This window comes from Rhopalosiphum padi, chromosome 2 (genome assembly GCF_020882245.1).
Source record: "Rhopalosiphum padi isolate XX-2018 chromosome 2, ASM2088224v1, whole genome shotgun sequence".
Classification (NCBI taxonomy): domain Eukaryota; kingdom Metazoa; phylum Arthropoda; class Insecta; order Hemiptera; family Aphididae; genus Rhopalosiphum; species Rhopalosiphum padi.
In genome coordinates, this window is record NC_083598.1 from 83,991,566 (window position 1) to 84,006,474 (window position 14,909).

Consider the following 14,909-nt stretch of genomic DNA (forward strand, 5'->3'; position numbering starts at 1 on the left):
AATAATCAACATCAATAAATAATAAACCAAACTGATTGTTTTTATAAATTAAACAGACTAAATCGTATGTATATTATTATATTATTATTATTATTGTATTTATGTATTATTATATATTTAATAACCTGAATTAACATGCCAATCATTATTAGATATTTTAGTATAGATACTAATATACTATAGTACTTATAAGAGGTATATAGTTAGTACTATACATAGTAGGTACGCCAGGTACGGGTACATATAATAAATTATTTTTAACCGGAAATATAAAGCAAATAGAATAATACGCCATGTAAAATGTAGATAAGTAAATAGTAACTGTTTTACGACTAATTATTTATCTTAAGGTACTTACTACCATTGAATATTGATTAAAGAATAGGTAGTCTACTATTCTATAATCAATGCTACTATCTACCTTAATAAAATATGAATGACTTTCTATGATTATTAATAAATATCAAATGTTTATACAACCGTATTTGTAAATACAAGTGTGACTCCTTAGGCCTTACGATATAGAACCATAGTGTAGGTACCTACTATAGTTTTAAATAACTGCCTACACAATAGGTATTTTGAAATCGTGTAAAATGTAAATTGTATCAATAATTTGAATATCTATTGTAATATTACGGCAGAAGGTGACAGGCATTATACTTAATTACTTTCAGGCGATCTAATAAACCACAATTATATATACCTACTAATACTATGTAATAAAACTTGTCAATCGTCAACCAAGTTTATTTGAGCATAGATAAAATTATATTTAACCTGTTGTATTACCAGACTTCTCCGAAGAAATATATATTGTAAAATACTGTACTCAACATTATTGTAACACGTCTAAATAAAAATAGTAATAACTCTGAAGGTAAGTAATTTTTAGTTAATTTTATCTTACAGATTGAAAAAACGAAGTTTTAGCATTTTTAACTAAAAAAACAATTTAAGTGTTCACATTTTGAATAACTAGTTTTGCAGTATTGGTGTACAGATTTTTAAATAGAATGTTAATACATAATAAACTAATAATTAAAATACATAACTATATAAAATGTAATATTCTTTTAAATATTTAATTGGTTTGATACAAACAATTATTTGTATAGTCTGATACAAAGATAAAATTACCTGTCACATTTTTAGACACCTACTAACTACTATCTATTAAATAAGATTTTAAACACTAAACACAAGAACATACTTGTAAGTAGACAAGTACACACTAGTTATGGATAATAACTAGATATTTAAAGATTTCAATTTTAAAATATTTTGACTCATTTAAGAGTGCTAGTATGTAATTTATTTGGAAATCTAATATATTGTAAAAGTATAGTTAATAACATAAAATATATACTTTAAACAAATCTATTAAAATATATAAATAAGCAATTTATATTTTATACTTAATTAATTATAAGGAATATACTATTTCACTATTGACTTGGGTAAGTAAGTCAACTTTTATTATAGTTACAAGTTTTTCTTTATTCTAAAATAAGAAAAACAAATATTAAAATAGTCAGATACAGTGCTACACTGAGCAAGAGGTACAATACAAATTACAAAACTCATAATACTTTCTCTTTCAAAAAATAATTTTAGTAAATGTTACATATGCTTTAAAATAAAATTTGCATTTATAAAAAATTTTCAAGAAAAATCACTAACCTATATTAAGTCGATAAAACTGATAATTAATTAACATTTTTTTTTTGTTTTTTAAATAGTAAAATATAAAATGTAAATCATATTATCAATATAACATAAATATCAAATATATAAAATGCACCTAATTTTGAAAATTTTAACAGACAATTTAGCTTTTAGGGAGCATTAATAATATGTTTACATGTTAACTCTATTCAAGTTAAGAATCATACTTAGACAATGATTTGTGTTCAGAGGAGTGGTATTCTTACATGATAGACATAAACAATTAATTCAGTAGAGGTGACAAACACTGGTGTCTGTCAAGTATGATTTTTAACTTGAATAGAATACAGTCAATATTAATCTGGTACTAATTAGTTATTTGATTGATACACATAATGGTTACTAGGAATAATGTATTATTTGTATAATACTAAAATATATTGCTTAAGAATGATACATAATATCTAAATTATATAATTTTGTACTGAACAGAATACACAATATTTCATTATAAATGTTTTAGAAAATGATTCTACTAATTTGGAAATACACTCATTGTAACATAAATAGTAAATTTAGAATGTTAAAAAAAATTTACATGAAAAAGTAGTGAAATAATTTATTCGTATTTACTCTCATAAGCCAAAGAATTATACAAAAAAAATAAAAATAAAAAATGTTATAAGCAAGTTTTTTTTAAAACTTTAACCTAAATTTATAAAAGAACTCTCTAATTCGTTCGACCATATGATGCTAATGAGTACAGTATTTACTAATATGTCAAACATGAATATAATATTATATATTTAATAATCAATTCTTATTATTCTCATTGTTATGAAACAGACATTGCTGATATTTAATTCTAAACGCACGATATATTAATTTAAATTACTATTATTGATAAAGCAACAACTTAGCTGGCATAATAATAATAATAATACAGCTAAGTGATAAATTTGTCAACATATCTGTACTTACATTACTAAAAATATAGTGGAATAAGTAAATTAGTCTGTAATTCTAAGGACAATTGTAATTGTAATGAAATAGTTATATATTTTATAATTAACATCTTATTAAATAATGACAATGACAAAAAAAAAAGAAAATTAAATCAAATCAAACATTGAGAAAAAAAAATACTGTACTCTAGAGGTAGAGGAGAAGAGGAGTATAGGTTTGTTAATGGTTCTTTTCTTAGTTTTTATGCTTCTTTGAGGCGACCACCATCGCCTTCAGATACATATCGCTTACGAGATGATGCTCTAAAAATTATGTAATTGTTATATAGTAACTATGAAAATGATATAATATTAATGTTAGTACCTTGTTGGTATTTTAAGCAACACTTCTCTTCCTAAAAATCCAGCATTGATGCACATGTCCAAAAAACGTTCAAGGACAGCAGATGCTAACGGAACATCAATAGATATATCATCCAGAACATCAAATACTCTATCAAAACCCTAAAAAAATTATATCTTTAGTAAGTTTTATGCTAATATTTTAAGTTATTTTTTCATACTTTATTCATCATTTCAGGGGTTATAATAATAGCATCATATAAAGCTTTAAGTAATTTGCACATAGAGATTTCGGTATGAGTATTCATCGCTTCAATAACATCAACAACAGCCTAGAAATAAAATTTAGACCACAAAAATAATTATCATAATATATTACAAGTGAATTAAAATATCGATATTTAAGCAAATATTACAGACCTCATAAACAAGTTCATGATGGAAATGTGGTACTTCCAATTCCAAAATACATCTGATGGCCTCTTGTAGATCACCTGAACATAAATATTCATCCAAAAGCATGTTCATTTGTCTCACAAGATACTGCACTGGCCTCAAACTACCACCAACGCCCCAAACATTATCAAGTCTAGTCAGTCCATGTTTTATATTCAACAAGTTATGGGCCTTGATCAACGCTTGACTGAAAACAAGACATACATAAGTTAATTTATGTTACAAAATTGGTTATGCTATATTCACTTACTTAGCTAAATCACTATAGTTTTTCTCTTTGAAGAAGTCTATAATCTTTGGTGGGAGACAGTCATCCGCAATGGTTCTGGCTAAGAAACAGCCAACAACTATAGGAGCATCGGGAGTGTCAAGAATGAGATCAGGAAGATTAGCCAATATTACATCAAAGCCCTGGGCTATTTCTTTTTGCTTGATTAAACGCCCATATAAATCAGATAACAATATAGATGTCATCTCTCTCTGTGATGGTTTATGCTCGAGAGCTACTTCAACAGAAACTTGAGTTATCTGAAAAACAAATATGAGAATTTATAAGCATATTTTTTATTATTAAAAAATATAACACTAACCAAGTGCCATTTGCTAACTATGTTCAGTTCACTTAATGTCATTGCTGCTTCATCAGTATCACCATGTTCATAATATTCAAGAATATTAAATGTAATGGAATTCTGTAAAAAGATTGTGTAAAAGTCAAAATGGTTGAAAGGTTGTTGATATTTATTTTTTTGAGACTATTTGCTTCATAATTCATTAAATTGAAAAAAAAATAAGTGTATTATAAATAAAAAGATTTCCATATTGAGTATTCTTAGTGGACTGTAATTTAATAAAATTAATACACATGTACACATAATTAGAAGCCTAATATTAAAATAACATTAATTTTCAAAAATATAAACAGTTTTTAATAATATTATAATAGATTAATTGAAAAATATAATACTGAATTTTAAACATAATTTATGCAATATGTATGTAAGTTAGGTAAGTATAATTACTTTGAGTTCTTCATCAGAAGATTCAGGAGTGATCTCTCGTAACACAATATTATCATCATCCAACAAATCACTGTCATAATTAGGGTCCTTCATATCAATGGCGGCATCTAAATCACTCTCTTCGCCTAACTTTCCCCAAACGCCTTTACCACCAGCACCACCTAAAAACAACAAAAAATATAGGTAAATATATATTATAAGTGACACAGACATAACAAATATTATGCCATAAATTATAGAGAATTTTAATACAACAATTATAGTTTGTTTCTGTTTAAATCTACAAAATAATTGTTACTTTAAAAAAGTGTTCATTTATTACATGTTATGAACTTTATTCTAATAAGTGGTTACAGCATATCCCACACTATACTCTATCTAGCGAGACAACACGCTAATTCTGTGCATTCTTACCCAATTATTGAGATTGGTTCCCCAATGGGATGCACCGAAGAACCAATATTTATTAGGCTATAGAGTGCTTTCTCGATGAATAGAATATAAACAGGAATTACCATAAGGTTAATTATAATTAAATTACAGATTTAAGAAACCATTGATTTATAGAAAAACATGTTTATTCTTATTTGATAAAATATAAAATATGTTAACAAATTAAAATAAATATATGCAACAATGTTCCGTCATTGCAAATATTTCATCATTTTAGATCCTAAAATAGAATATGCCTAATAACTTTTAATAAAATGTTTTGATAAATTGAACAACTAACTTATTTACTTTTTAACTTTGATCAAAAGATTATGTTTTAAAAAATAAAATCTAATAAAATATACCTACGTCATAACTTTATTTAAATGCATTTTAATATTTATTATCTTAATATTTTTTTATTCATTTTTATTTTATTCATTAATATATTATAAGCTATTTATCTCTACAAATTGAGATAATTAATAGATTACGGTATTATTATTTATTTGAACTTTTACTTAATATTTTTTTTATCTGCCCTTACTATATTACAACTTTAAAACATACAATATATCTGTATAAAAAAATTATCAATAATTTATTGTTATTAATAATCATAATTATTTAATTCTATAATATTTGACGTCATTAAAGCTTATTTATTGACCCTAAAAAACTAGTAAATAATTAAATGAAAAAAACAGTTGATAAACTGTATGAAAATAAACTCTTTTTTTATGTACCTAGTATCTATCTATTAATTTAATTCACTTTCAATGAAATAAATTCTATATAAGCTACTTACAAGGTATAACATGTGTTATAATAAGAATAAGATTAAATGTATTTGTTCAGGGGTATGGTAGAATTGTTTTGTCAGTCTATTTTTAAGTTCTGGTTGTATATATACATACATTTGAAAGTTAAATTATGCCAAATGGATGTAATACCTAAGCGACTATATATAGTATCCACTGATATTAAAAACAGTTTTGAGTTCCAACTATACCAAACGGTCGTTTAAAATCACACGTTCGACACCAACAGCAGACGAGACAGGTCACACCAAACACACGATATCCAAACCTACGGACGGATCATACGATTCATACGGTCTGGGAATCGACGCCGAGTCTCCATGAAGCACATGGTCATGACGTGTGCATTACTACGCGACGTGTAAATGATATCATATTAATACACATAACATTCGTGCCCGGAAACCGAACAACGTAAAAAAGGTTTACCCTTTTTGATTTCTCCTCTCTTGGTGAAACCGTTCCTGGACTTCCTGTTGTTCTTCCAGCGTCTCTTGAGCTGCACCACGGTGGCGGTGCCGCCGTGCCCGTTGACGATGCCACTATCCCGGGACAGGGACTTGGCCAGCCGTTTGGCCTTGCGCTTAACGCGCATCTCCACGGAGGTCGGGTCCACAGCCTTGTCCGAATAGTCGCTGTCGCCGGTAATGGTACAACCGTTGATCACCTCGGATGCTACCACGTCGATGACAGCGTCGTCGACTTCGGCCATGGCGTCGGCGGTTCGGTTTTTTTCGACACCGTACGAACTTCTACAAGGTACCGGCGTGACACCACGCTGTGCACGTATTCGGCGGGGATGAGGTGGTGGATAGGTTAGACGTGTGCTTTATAAGTCTTTTTAGCGGAACAGACAAGAATCGCGCTCGGAAAACGAAATATTACAACATAAAACAACGCTTGTGAAAATATAGACGACAAAATAATTGTCTCGAGACAAAGAGTTAGGGTATACGTGAGGGATAAAAACGGTGTAGACTGTAAATTCGACGATGGCGGACAAAGAGTGTGCTCGGAACCGACAGTGGCGACGATGTGTGCAGTGGGAAAAAAGCCGATATAACGATGGGGTCCGCCGATACGCAAAAGCAAAACCGCCGCTTCCAGACGGAATTGCGCAGTTGACGAACCGGGCGCTCCGATTGGCCACAGCTGTGAGTGCCGATGTAAACAATAACAATGTACATCCATCAAGGTCAGCCTCGCTCCGTACCGGCAAGCGCTGGAAACAAGGAGGTTCCAATATTCGGACGCGTCGGCGTCGTGCTTCGTGCGTGTGCGTGCGCAAGTGCGTAAAGTGCGTATTAGAAAATAACATCTCTTCCCGCCCCGCCGGACCGTCGTCACCGCATACGATGACGCGGAGGGGCACCACACCGTGACAGCGGCGCGTGCGCGAATGCTTGAGCGTGTTCTACACTCTACAATCTACATCGCTAATGTTTTGGTGTTGTTATTATTGTTGTCTGTTGACGCTATCGTTTAAAAACAACGGCCGCCGGCACGTCAACCATAGCGAATCGCGATTCGTTGTCGCCCTTTCGAGTTTCGACAACCTGCCGCCGTTGCATATATTATAATTAATGTAATAATATTTTAATGTATATTAGCGTACCTGCGTACCGTATTTGATACTTCTACTTTTTATGTTGTTGTTATTATTATTATTATTATTATTATTATTATTATTATACCATTGTACAGTGCTATATTATAACCATAGCTATTTTTTTTTATACATCTAATATATAACTCGTTTACACGCGACATTTTGTAATAAATAATTTTATCAGTCATCGCAATTATTGACATACATTAATTAATAATTAATGACGCGTTATTATAGAAAAATAATTATTATTTGTCTATAATATCGCGTTGGTGCCTACAACACAACTACGGGACACGACGTGGTTTAGCGATGTGGCGTGTATAGGAGGTATCTACTGCTTAATGTTTAACTGAATAAACGAGTATAATAATGCATCTAACTAAATATTATGAACAAAGCAACAAAAAAAACTTATCTATAAAAATTAATTATACTAGGTTTTTTAAATTATATTAATTTAAAAAAATGTTAATAATTCTAAAATAATTAATTCACACACAAATAAATAATCTTATATCAAGGATTTTGTTTTTGAAATTCAAAAGTTAAAAATAGAGGACAAAAAATATTGGAAACATTGCAAAAAAGTATATAAAAATAAATATGCAATATATACACGCAATAAGTAAATACTTTTTTTTGAAACTTTGAAACTGCGGAACTCCTAGTGACTAGTATCAGTGTATCAATATTATAATTTATTATATATATAGATATTCAATGATAATATCTACATTGTAATTTATAACTCTCGATAATAGTTTATCTCTAAATTTAAAAAACCAAGAAAAAATATACAAAACAGACTAATACGCCTGCTGCAATAACGATTAACGAAGCATAATCTATAACTATTACACGTATGGAATTTTTAATACAATATATATCTATGTGTATGTAAAAACTATAAAATTCTTTAATTAGATATATATTATTATAATAACATTATTACTAATAAACAAATATGAAATTCATAAGACAAAATTAAATCAATAGTTAAAAACAAGTGAAATAATTATTGTTGGTTATCAACAAGAATCGACCGTCTCCTCGTGGTGGCCCCTAGGTATTGGGTATTCAAAATCAAAATGGTTATCAAAGTATAATCTCGAAAGAATTATATTTGGAGGAAACGAATAACTTCTTCTCCAATTCTGATATTTTAATATTTTTTGACCAATTATAAGTCCATAATTAAAACATTGAATAATTTTACTATCAATTCGCGAAATTTAATTACCGCAGTCTACCATTACATTTTCCATTTTACAAATGAAGATCTGAAGTAATGTCGTCGTTGAACGGTTGAACAGTTAATTTCTTGGCAAATAATAACAAGTTTCAGTTTATAATATTGCGATGGTTGAATATTTTATATGTTGAAATAGAATATACTATATACAAGTATTTATAGGAAATATATACACCAACATAATTGATAACTATTATCTATCGCAATTTGTGGTCGATTATCATTGTATTGGGTAATCCATTTAATGTAAGACATACATTATTTAAAAAAATATAACGTAAATACCTTCATAATTTTAAGTCATTAAAAAATATATTTTTACTATTTTTATCGTAACCGTTTTTTTAATAACATCGCGATGTTCCTTGTCCCAAAGCAAAATATTTTTTGGAGTACTTTGATACATAAAAAATATAAAGTTTAAGTCTATAAGTTTAGATTGGTGAAGTGGTATAGACGGTATAGTACATCGTAACATAGGTAGCCCACAAAATTTTGGTAAGCTCATCTAAATTTTTAATACTAATAGAATTAAATAACTAGATATTTACTTATCCAAAATTATAATTTTATAAATCAAAGTACTCTAATAATCTGCTTAAAGCTAATAAGAATATAAAATTCAAAATGTAAGTTGTCAATCAAAAGAGTAAAAATCTTGAAAAGAGATAATAATATAGTAATAAAATATAATTTGTTTTATGAAAATGTTGTTTTACAACGATTAAAACTATGAAATATTTTCAAAAATGAAGATTTTTTTGAATATAATGAATGTCTTATTAAATGAATCACCCAGTATAAATATACTCGATTTAGTCTATATTTTGTGTATATAATTATTACTTATAAGTTATAATTTATAATATTGATATACATTATACACCCGATAATAAATAAATAACATAAATAATATTTGCATGGTTTATCGAATAGGTTTTGTTGTTTCAACTAATTCAACTGCTATAATATGTCGCTTAAAAAATATTTAGAAACGTAATATGCATAATAATTGTAAATGTAATTATATTAGGTATATTATTTAATAAATAATAATAAATTGGTATATTATATAGGTAAAAATAAAATGATTTAGCCGATATAGGTACTGAACATATAGTAAAATTACCAATTACATCATAATTTATAGTGTGGGTTGTAAGTACCTAGATACTCATGGGCGGATAGGCCTACCGGGAAACCGGGCATTTCCCGGTGGGCCCTCCCTTCGTACTTCGGTAATGGGGCCCTTTTTAGACTTTTATTTTCATGTTGGGGCCCCTTTTTAAAATTTCCTGGTACGCCAAAAATGGACTATCCGTCTATGTAAATACTATATACTATTACCCACCTTAAGTCTGAATTCACTATTTTAGTGAATAAAGCTGCTAATCTATGCTTATATATACATAGACGTACCACATACGGCTTACACACATACAATAAAAAATTATGAATTATGATACATAATAAATTATAATATATAATTATTATATTATAATATTAATTATTATGAAATATTGAAATAATAATTTTAAATACATAGTTATCAAAACTAATAAGACAATCATTCTGCATTAATATTCTAAGGTTGTAAAGTGTAAAAATATACTCGATATCGAATATGTATTATATTTTAATAATGTATAGATTACTAATTTTGTATGCAAGTATAGTTACAAATTATAAAAAAAATCTATACACGTTTTGTCGTTTTATAAATAAAATACACGGATGTAATTTGATGTTTCGATTCTCTGATGCGAATGCATGTGAATATTGTGAATAATAAAAAAAGTAAAACCTATACATATACTGCAACGTATTAAAAATTGACCTTGGCAAGAAAAAAAAGATCGAAGTAACTGGATAAGTAGACGTGCAATTGTTGTATAATTCAGGTTGCCAAAATGTGAAAAATTATAATACTAGATATTATTATATACTATTATATACTATTATTAGATATATTTCATATTTTGATTTATAAATTTATAATAAAATAATAAGTAATAAACTAATAACTATTAACTAATGACTTAATTAATGTGTTAATTGTATTAATAATCAATGGAATGGAAATCGAGATAGAGCTTGCTCTGCTGTGTAGTAGGTATATTGAGTTAACATCATCAACGAGTAGAATTTGGGGACCCTAAAGGATGTGTTAAATTTAAATTTGAATTCAATGGGATATCAATATATCATTGTTTACAAAGAAAAACGATTCTGTGCGGTCAATTAGCCTATGTATTTATATAAGAATATTTATTACTACCTACTAATTAATATGTTTATGTATTATATCGCCATTAAACTACTAATACAGTAATAACAATACATAATACATAGCTTTATCAAGAATAATATGATGATTTGAAATTTTAATTATTTCTATTAAAGAAATAGTATCAGATGAATCAAAATATTATTAAAGTAGCGCAGCTATATAAAAAAAATGTATAAACATTTACCTATATTTATTAATTTTTATTTATTAAAATGTACATTTATCATTATTATATTTTTTATTACTATATCTATGTACTAATAATCATTTTAAAGTGAGTTATAGCTATGTAAAATATTAAAACTTTAAGATGTTCATAACTCACTATAAAATAATAATATTAATAAAAGCATATGTAATTTTCTAGATAAGAAATATTCTTACCTTTAAATTTGATATTACTGATACTAGGTAAATTTACTCTAATATTAAAGCTAACATCACAAAATGTGTTTTGCTGAATGCAAATTTGTTGACCTACGTTAGTAAAACAGAAAACACATACGTATACGGGTTATAGCGTTCTGATATGTTTCATTCAACATTTTCCATATCTACAGCAAAGCGATTTACTCAGGTTTTTTTTAATTCGATTGGGTACTTAAGTACTTTGTTTAATTTTTATTGGTCGATGGAAATTTGTATAATTTAAAATGTGAAACGTGTTAAATTTATCAAAATATGGAGCAACAAAAAAAAAAATCATAAAATAAAAAAAAAAACCACTGTAATAGCAAAATCTATGAGATATGTAAAATTATACATCACATTCAAATTTCAAATGACCTCGTATAATAATAGATTTATTTTGCACACTAATATATTTTACAATAAATAAAAAATATGCAATTGATATATGATCTGAATCTTGAATTAATGAGCAATAACAATTATATATTATATATTTATATAGTATTATACCAACATAAAAATACTTCATATTTGTATAAATATAAATATTATAACTAATTGATATTTTAAAACTCATCAGGACTTCAGTTATGAGGGAATGCATAAAAACAAATTACAAATTTAATAAAATTAAATATTTTCAAAACATCACGCTCAGAAAACTAATTCACTCATTTAAAATTAATTTCTCAAACTCTAAGTTATGTATAAATACTATAATATATATATTATTATATAATATTATATATATTCAATGTTAAGAAGTCGAATAGTCAATAAACGATTCTAAATCGTAGATCGTCTCATCCAAATCTAACTTATTATTTTCATCGATTTATGATAAATGGTAATCCTTATACATATAGACACGGCTACAGTCTAAACTCTATGTAGTGATTTCTTACATTAATGAATAACAAAATAACACACATATTATAATAAAAAGTGACAATTAATATTTCAACAATTTTCTGATTTTTTCTTGTCATGCATTTTTATTAACATATCACATTTATGTTTATTGTTTCTATAATTTATACAAATTGTATATTAGGTAAATATATAATTTATTTTTTTTTAAATACCTATATTTTCCACCTATAACGGCTAAATTTATAATATAGGTATCAGTGATCATGGTATTGTAATATACTCAAATATATTCCTTCAAATGCATCTTTAATAATATCGCAATAATATCGCAATAATATCGCTGATAATACTTAGGTATACTTAAATGGTACCCACTACCCATGGCCCATGCCTAATAAATAATAACATATGGTGTGGTGAGGTACGAGGATACACCACAAAATGTTGGTCTATTACCCCGCTTACCAAAAATTATAAATACTTATAACTCATTAACTAATTGTCCGAATTTTGGTTTTTATGTACATCAAAATACTAAAAAAAAGGGGTGGGAAAGTGGGTGATATCGCTCTGCTAAATGATGCAATGACAAGTATCATTGTATACGAAAAACGATTCTGAACGGAGATAATTTGTCAGTCTAGGATATATTATTATCTATATTTAAATTTAAATTTATTTTTCTTAACTACTGGTGAAAGTTTCAAGTTTCTACGACTTACACTTTTTGAATAACAACAAAATATTTTAAATTGTTTTAGGATATATCGTTATTTTACGCGATTTTGTAAAAAATTAAATTTCATGCGCTCATACAATTTTTTCTATAATTGACGCTGGAGTTTTTTTTTACAGTTATTTGAAGATAAAGTTATAAAGAACCTTGTATTGGGTTTTTAACCTTAGGTATAAATCACAAACATTTTATGAATTTTCCACTTAAAAATTCTTTGCAAATTTTCGGGATTTTGATATATTCCGTGAACATTTGAACTTGAAATGCTTATAAACAAAAATAGTGACTAACAATATTTGATTTTTTTCTTACTACGATAAGTACAACTTATAATAAACCTTGTATTAAATTTTAAAGAGTTTTTGGAATATTAAATTTTTTTTATCGGCATTTCAACCAAAAAACTTAGAAAAATCGAAAATTTCAATAGTTTATAAATAGCTTAAAAAATAAAAATAAAAATATTTTAAAAATTTAATTGTATATAGATATAACGCTAATGTAAACATTTGGTGAAAATTTCAAGTATTAATTACAACAATTCGTTTTCGAGTTACAGCAAAATGAAAAAATTGATTGTCAAAAATTGGTTATGCGTAAAAATTTCGTAAAAATTTTTCCGTTACTTTTTTAGGGTTTTTCTTGATGGTTTTGAAAACTAATAAAAATTTTTTACTACTACCCAAAAGTATCAACTAAATTCACTTTATTTTTCAAAAAGGAGCTGAAGTTAAAAATCAAAGCACTATTATTATTCCAAAACGTGATGACAAACACAAAAAAAAACACACTCATCATTGTAAAATCAATACATTCATCAATCCGTTCAGAATCTAAAAAACGAGTATATTTTGATGAAAAAAGTCACCCAACAGAAACATTTTTAATTTGAGGAGCTTAGATCTGCATCTCAGTAATTTCAAAATGGATTCGTGATAAACTACACTTTTTCCAACACTATTGCCCTCACTATTTAAAATTTGATAACCCTGTAGCTGTATCTGCTGTACTTATAGTTTATGAGTTTATATAGTTAACGTTAACTCAAGACAAGATTTCATTTTGACTACTAATTTTTACTTACGATAAATTTTTACAGGACTGCCAAAAAATTTGTAACTTAAAAGAGCTTTTATTTACCAATGGATAAATGAACATAAACATGCTACGAGCATATATAAAATAGTTGATTAGGTACATTTCTGAATAGGTATTAATAATTATAGGTTTTGGTATAAAATTTAAGATACTAGTTCAAAGTTTACAAATAATATGACAATTATAAGGATAATAAATAATTTAAGATTTAATTACAACTAAAAATTCCCCCAAAAAAATATTATTTATTTGAAAAAATTTATTTATTTTTTTATTAAATATAATAATGAGTCTTATACCCCATGAAAATATTGAATGTTACAGTAGTATTGCACACTGTATAATTTTTAAAAATAAATAATTCATTAGTGAAAATATATCTACAGATTCTACTCAGTAAATGTAGAAGAACAAACTATAAAGTGATGACAATAATATAATGATACCAATATATTCAAAAAAGCGAATTTGAATAAAAATAATGTAATATATACATTATAAATTATAATATGTTTATATTTGTAAATTGAAAAAGAATATTCAGTAAGTAATATATGTATGATGTATTATATATAGGTATAATGGTATATACATACAACATACGGTATTTAATATTTATGTAGTGTATCTATATGTTAAAGTAGTGTCAATGGACGCCTGCTCCTTCAATCAAGCTGATAAGTCATGCAACCTTTTTTATTTGTTGCTTATTGTATTTTGCTGCGTTTAGATTGTAAATAACATTTTCTTAATAAATAAAAAAAACATATCTATACAATACATATTATAATAGTAAAATATCGTTCCGGAATTATTTAACATTATTTTGATCTTTAAATTTCATTAAAAATCGTTTTTAAATTCATAAAAAAATAAGTGTATTAATTTTCATAACAATTGAATTTATTTAAAATATTTATAATTTATTCTA

At 26.7% G+C, this 14,909-nt stretch overlaps 1 protein-coding gene across 1 annotated transcript; it reads right to left on the bottom strand.

The window, feature by feature from the left end:
- Positions 1–1,592: 1,592 nt before the first annotated feature.
- On the bottom strand, positions 1,593–6,805 carry LOC132919976 (programmed cell death protein 4). The gene is made up of 8 exons (XM_060981948.1): positions 6,136–6,805; positions 4,454–4,614; positions 4,022–4,123; positions 3,682–3,959; positions 3,396–3,618; positions 3,197–3,307; positions 2,998–3,137; positions 1,593–2,936 (listed from the first exon to the last, which is right to left on the bottom strand). Exons 1-8 carry the CDS (start codon positions 6,416–6,418, stop codon positions 2,876–2,878), a joined length of 1,359 nt encoding a protein of 452 aa, XP_060837931.1. The 5' UTR covers positions 6,419–6,805; the 3' UTR covers positions 1,593–2,875.
- Between the last annotated feature and the right edge of the window lie 8,104 nt (positions 6,806–14,909).

Excerpts from the sequence above, each read along its gene's own strand:
- LOC132919976 (XM_060981948.1), bottom strand. The coding sequence starts at position 6,418 with ATGGCCGAAGTCGACGACGCTGTCATCGACGTGGTAGCATCCGAGGTG. Across the intron at positions 4,615-6,135 it reads GAGAGGAGAAATCAAAAAGG|GTGGTGCTGGTGGTAAAGGC; the intron begins GTAAACCTTTTT and ends TGTTGTTTTTAG. Across the intron at positions 3,308-3,395 it reads ATCATGAACTTGTTTATGAG|GCTGTTGTTGATGTTATTGA; the intron begins GTCTGTAATATT and ends TTTTATTTCTAG.